General features: G+C 28.1%; 1 protein-coding gene across 1 annotated transcript; it reads left to right on the forward strand.

The window, feature by feature from the left end:
* The first annotated feature begins 3,122 nt into the window (after positions 1–3,122).
* On the forward strand, positions 3,123–4,683 carry LOC148202237 (transcription factor SCREAM2-like). The gene is made up of 4 exons (XM_088110186.1): positions 3,123–3,283; positions 3,404–3,535; positions 3,728–3,898; positions 4,419–4,683. The coding sequence occupies exons 1-4, from the start codon at positions 3,206–3,208 to the stop codon at positions 4,491–4,493; spliced, it is 456 nt and encodes a 151-aa protein (XP_087966312.1). The 5' UTR covers positions 3,123–3,205; the 3' UTR covers positions 4,494–4,683.
* The last annotated feature ends 1,626 nt before the right edge of the window (positions 4,684–6,309 follow it).

Consider the following 6,309-nt stretch of genomic DNA (forward strand, 5'->3'; position numbering starts at 1 on the left):
TTGTGGATTTTTATCAAAGTTAATCTAACTATAACCTAAACATAAATTATCATACTTTAACCTTGTGTTAATTCGTTTTAGGGTTATTTATTTTGGAACTATTTAAACCTTTCAGTTGGATGAATTGTTGATGAATTTGTCAGATAACCATTAAGGATTGTCTTTTCGTCCTATTGAGGTAGTTCGATATGATGAGTTGTCATCCAATCTATTAGGTAATCGTCCAAACTTAATGACCTATAACAAGAGCGTTTAATTGATAATTTGAAATCATAATTTGTTATCGACTTAATAGTTGATTTTCTGTACTGTGGTTACTAAAGAGTCATAAGTACAAAAATAGATAAAAATTACTTTGTTATGGTGTAAATGAATTAACATGCCAATAGTGAATGAGTGGATTTTCCATGTAACTTCCAACAATTATCATTAGTATATACATTGGTGACAATTATATTTTAGACGTTTTCTTGAATTACTAACGGAAATGTCAATAATTACTCTGCCATGCAAAGACAACATTTTCTTTCATAAACAAAGAAGCATGTGTCTTTGTGTACAGAAGTCACAGTCGACTTTACTGGTAATAACATACTCTCGAGGCAAAGTATACAAGGTCAAAGTTATGAAGAGAGTTTATCGTAGTTCTCAAAGTTTCTTCTTTATATTTATATACTGGTAGAAGTAGACTCACTAATAGACATAAAGCTTTTGAATCGGGATGAGATCTTGACACATATCCCAGGTGAATTATGTGTCTTAAGATAAAGAGCACAAACCTCACTCCAAATTAATACACGTATGGATGAAAAATAATAAAAGAATTGAATAAAGTAGATAAAGCCAGGAAGGAAAGTAGTTTGACAGAGCCCTAGCGAAAGGGCACATGGAAGAGGGTCCTGGGCTCCGTCGGAGTATTTGATGAGAGAGGAGTCACGAGAGGTATGAAAGAAGCATGCACACGTGAAAGGAAGTAAAAGATGAGAATGAATGTTTTTGTTTTGTTTTGTTTGTGATTGATATACGAACCCTTCAAAAACTTCAAGATGATTCCATTTTATTCCATCATAATTACTTCTCCTATTCCTGTTACCATCCAAAATCAGAAGCATGTGTCAACAACCTACTTTACCTGTCAATTCTTTCAAGCACTTCACTCACGGGGCTTCCTTCATATCTCTTTCTATACAAAATATAAGCATTTCTCTCAGTAATTTTTCACTCAAATACTCTTCACATCAATTTTCATAGGTTGAACTATTTTTTCTGATATGTTTTTCTCAGTTTTCTGTATAAATGATTCTTAAGATCGAACGTTAAATCACATGCATAAGGTGCTCTTTACCTGTCATTAGTTAATGTGCATTTATGAAGTTGCAACGCGCTATGCCAAGTTAAATTAATGTAGAAAAGATGCTGTATACAGTAAAATTAAGTACACGAAGGTTGATGTTTCATCACGTGAGTGCTGGCTTTGAGAGGAAGATAGAAAAATAAAAGAGAATCTGAGGAGTAGTATCACTTCGCATTGTCTGGAAGGCTAAGTGATGAAATATGACAACCACACACAATTTTCTTGGGATCACCACTTCCAAGTTTTACTATTATTGATCATTATATCCAAGATCCACAACAGAAACAAATTCAAGAAAATTTAATCATAAAAAGGGAAATGATAGCATGTCACGGGGGAAGATGAAACTTGTATTTGATTATATCTGTTGTTACTCAATACCTTTATATGAAAATCGAGTTAATGAACAATTTAAATATATTTACCTTTTTCAATATTCGATAACGTATAAAATAAAAGTATGATAAAAGTTCGATTTTTAAAATAAATAATATATTTGACAGAGTCATTTGTCTTAATAATATCATTTCAAGATATTAGAACAATATCATTTATGTTTCATAAAATGACCGATTGTAATTTTGGTTTTCATTTTTTAAATTATTTAATGTTTTAATCTTCAATCAAATAATGGTGTTTTTATATGTGTTTGGATTATTAATGAATATTTTTCAAGTACTTATCTTTTGTTAGTAGAAGAGTTGAATTCAAAACTTCTCATATTCTACATTCCAAATTCTTTAAATTATAACTTTATATTTTTAAAATGTTAGTAAGAAAATTGAATTAATAATTTCTCCCATTTTCCTTTTTAATTTTTATCATTAAATCAACTTTATTCAGATCGGAATTTGTGTCCGACAGTATATGTATTTCTTATTTAAAGAAAATAAAGCAAAACTTGGGTAAGTAATTACTTTTTCGTAGTGAACTTATCATGTTATATGCAAACTCTCTTTGCTACTCGAATGATAAAATCATAAGTATAGAGGTAAAAAACTACAACAAGTTTATGCATATATCTCCATAATCTCTTTTGCATTGGCTTGGTTGATTATTCAATGGATTCAAGATAAGGGTCTATCCACTAATATGATGGTAAATAATTATGTGTGCATTAATGTGTTGGAGGGAGGCAACCAATGAATGTATTTTATTTTATTTTTGTGTATAAAAGTGTTGGGGCAACCCAATTACTTCATTCAATATTTTTTTGTTAATGAAAAAGATAATGATAGTTTTTCAATTTGTTTCCAAAAAAATTATATTAATATTTTGTATTTGAAGTAGTTTGACAAATAAGATTATCTTAATAAATATGTTTAAATAAGTGAAATATTTTTCTGTTCTTAATTATGCAAAATTCCTTAAACATTGGTAGGAAACATAAATGTACACGATTAAATTATCAAGAGAAACGCTTGATTATTATGAAATTATAACTATAAATTTGAATAATATACATGAATGATTAAGAATAATGACTATTATATTTTTATAATAGTACTGTGTATTTACCTAATAATGTAACCATCTTTATGATTACATGGTTACCATTTATGATTATTTATTTCTTATCAAATTTGTCTTGCTTCACCCAAATTATTTATATGTAGGTATCTGAAAATGGCGGGGTCAATTTAGTAAAAGCATAATTTAGTGTAGGGAATATTTAGGTACTCATGCAAACAAACGACATATTACACATTTTTTAATAGCTCAGCCAATTCTATAAAAAAGGAAAACTTGTCTAAGCAGACAGATGGGAAAGGAAGGGAAGAGAAAACAAACAAAAGGAGAGAAAAGCAAAATCAAAATCAAAACAACAACAACTGCACAAAAGTGATAAGCATGGCTTCTAGGGACAAAAGAAGAGAGTCTCTGGAACAGACTTTGCAACAACTTCGCGATGTCACAAACTCAACTGCTGTAATTTGTTATATATTTTGATGAATTAATCACAGATGAAGCTCCAGCTTCTGATTCGTCTTGAATCAAAGCTTTTAAAAGATTTGACCTAATAATAGTTTCTTTGTTAACTTTTGGCAGCTGAACAAAGCTTCAATCATTGCAGATGCCTCAAAATACATAGAGGAGTTGAAACAAAAAGTGGAGGGACTGAACTCAGAGCTGGGGATCAATGAATCATCATCAAACTCTCAAATTGATGAACTACCTGCGGTGCTTATTAATCTTGTTGCTGCATTTAATTTGTTGTTCATAGATTCTTTTGAGTCGAAATTGATAAAGATCTTGTTTAACATTCAATAATCCGATTTATGTTAGAAAAGAGAATCTGGGAGTGGTAAAACTTTTCGTCTGACTTAGCACAGTTCAATACTGATGAATCTTGTGAAAATGGTACTTTTGCAGGTAACTGTGAAAACCCTAAAGAAGGGTTTCCTCATTAACGTGCTTTTAGAGAACAATAGTCCTGGTATGCTCGTGTCTGTACTCGAAGCCTTCGAAGAACTTGGCCTTGATGTGCTTGATGCTAGGGTTTCTTGTGAAGACAGTTTCCAGCTAGAAGCTGTGGGAAGAGAAGTAAGACAAAATACATAAATATCATACAACTTTATCTTTAACTATTCTCCTCATTTGATTTTCATTTCAAATAATTTTAAACCTATAAAACTAACCTCTTCACACAACTATGTATTAGCTTCTGACTATAAACAATCCAAATATATACATTCATAGAAGTTAGAAACAACTCGAACACTTGTAGTAAAGTTTTGGTGAGAAATTCTTTCATGGTTCTGAGGTTCCAAAGTAACATAAATTAGATACCTGAATGGATCCATACATGTTTTGAAGAAAAACAAACGTTGTACTTAATGATGTGTTATTGATATCGATTCATCGAGACAGAATTTTTTTACCCTAGTTGCTATACACCTCATAGTTATTTAATAGTTTTTCTCCAAAAACCAGAAGTTAAAAACCTTAAATAGGTTCGTTTTTCTACCATTTTTGTTGTTGCATGGAGTATATATAGTAAATAATTAGATAATGTGATACAACCAACAATACTCAAATTTTTTGACAATAACTTGTTTTGCAGAGTCACAAGAACGACAGTGTTGACGCGCAAGTGGTAAAGCAAGCAGTGTTGCAAGCAATCAAGAAGGAGGACTAATTAATGAAAGCACACGGATTAGAAAAACGAAACAAAAAAAAAAAAAAAACAAGTACCGTTTTTGTCTTTAACCTTTAAAATTTGCACATGAACTCAAAGAATTGGTGATTTCATGTTCTGCCAAAACCTCACGAGGTACCTCTTCAACGACCCTTACGTATTGATATGGCTTATCAACATCTTCTTGGATAATGGGAAATGAATGAATGGACATGCATCGTCCAACTTTATATATATATATATATATATATATATATATATATATATATATATATATATATATATATATATATATATATATATATATATATATAGTGGTATTTTGGAATTCAGTGGGTGGGGAAGACAATGGACAAAAATATGCCCTATAACACAGAAGAGATGCATGTTATTGTTATGCGTTTAATAATAATAATTATTAAGAAAGCAAAAATTCAGTTAGTGCTAATTAGTGAAAAGCATCTATGGAGTAGAAACCTAGCAGTATATTTCCACACATGTGAGTAAATTATAACAGTTTTCTTGATTATTAAGGATGTTGATTAATATATTTAATGAATATAAATTATTTTAAAAATATTTTTATTTTTTATTTATTATGTTCAGTACAATAATTATTATGAATGTAATTAGAATAAAGTCTAAAATCATTTCGTATATAATTATCTAATTATATATATCATATATGATTTTTTAACTTTTATAATAAATAAGTAGATTTAAGATTAATTTTGAATACAAAATAATTATCGTGTATAAACTAAATGTTACAAAGAATAGAGAATACGTGTATACAAAATACGTGTTTTATTACAGTTGTATGGAAGAATATGAGAGAATTGAGTTAAATTAGTGAAACTGATAGTGGGTAAATTTTTAAATTAGGAAATGAGATTTACATATTTACTATTTTTTTTTTCAATAACTCGTTGGTTGAAATTTATTGGAAAAAAGTGTTAACCGTCACTTTTAATGCATTTTTAAAACATTTATTTATATGGTTTAAAATTTATTAAAAACTACAAACGAGATTCATCAAATGTGGAGAAAAAGTCACAATTATTCGCATTTTAATTAGGTAATTCCTTCTTAATGTTAATTATAATATGTTTCATTGTCCTGTCTATCATTATTTGATATATATGTGGACATATGTATTCACTAGTCATATAATAATATTTATTTTTTAATATTCCAAGTGTATCCGAAGGACTTTTTAGTAACTTTCTTTGTTTTTTGCTTTTCTATTTATTATTTAAATATTATCTCATTTCTTCTGTAATCATAAAAATGCTAAATAATAATTTTTAAGAGATAGTTATTTTTCAATAACCGTTTCTTAATTTTTAAAATAATAAATCAAAAATTACACTACAAAACTGTTACAATTTATTATATTTCAATAAATAATAAAAATATATAAATATAAAAATATATATTAAAAATAACATGTAAAATATGTAAAATAGTATCTGTCACCAAGTCCAGCTGCATAAACAATCTACATTACAAGAATTTATTATTTCTATATAATAATAAGAAACATATATGTTAGAAGCATATATACTATTATTTTTATAACAGATGAAATTCCGTATCATACATAGAGTTCGATTGTTAATAGAGTGAATAAATCTATCATTTATTGAATTATATATTTTGATTCAAAATCGTTGTAATCATGGAATAGTGAAATAGATGAAATAAATCTCAAAATGAATTTTTTTAAGGATGAAATTTTATATAAATTCTCCGGTTCACCTTTTTCAAGTATGAAATTTTATTGAAATTTTTATTATTTATAATTATTTTGGAT

This window comes from Vigna umbellata, chromosome 3, assembly GCF_029865625.1.
Source record: "Vigna umbellata cultivar VRB3 chromosome 3, Vumbellata_1.0, whole genome shotgun sequence".
Taxonomy (NCBI): domain Eukaryota; kingdom Viridiplantae; phylum Streptophyta; class Magnoliopsida; order Fabales; family Fabaceae; genus Vigna; species Vigna umbellata.

What these genes read in the sequence shown, in the direction of transcription:
- LOC148202237 (XM_088110186.1), top strand. Translation starts at nt 3,206, where the DNA reads ATGGCTTCTAGGGACAAAAGAAGAGAGTCTCTGGAACAGACTTTGCAA. An exon ending in AAATTGATGAACTACCTGCG is followed by an intron (nt 3,536 to 3,727) that starts GTGCTTATTAAT and finishes GTACTTTTGCAG; the next exon opens with GTAACTGTGAAAACCCTAAA. An exon ending in TAGAAGCTGTGGGAAGAGAA is followed by an intron (nt 3,899 to 4,418) that starts GTAAGACAAAAT and finishes CTTGTTTTGCAG; the next exon opens with AGTCACAAGAACGACAGTGT.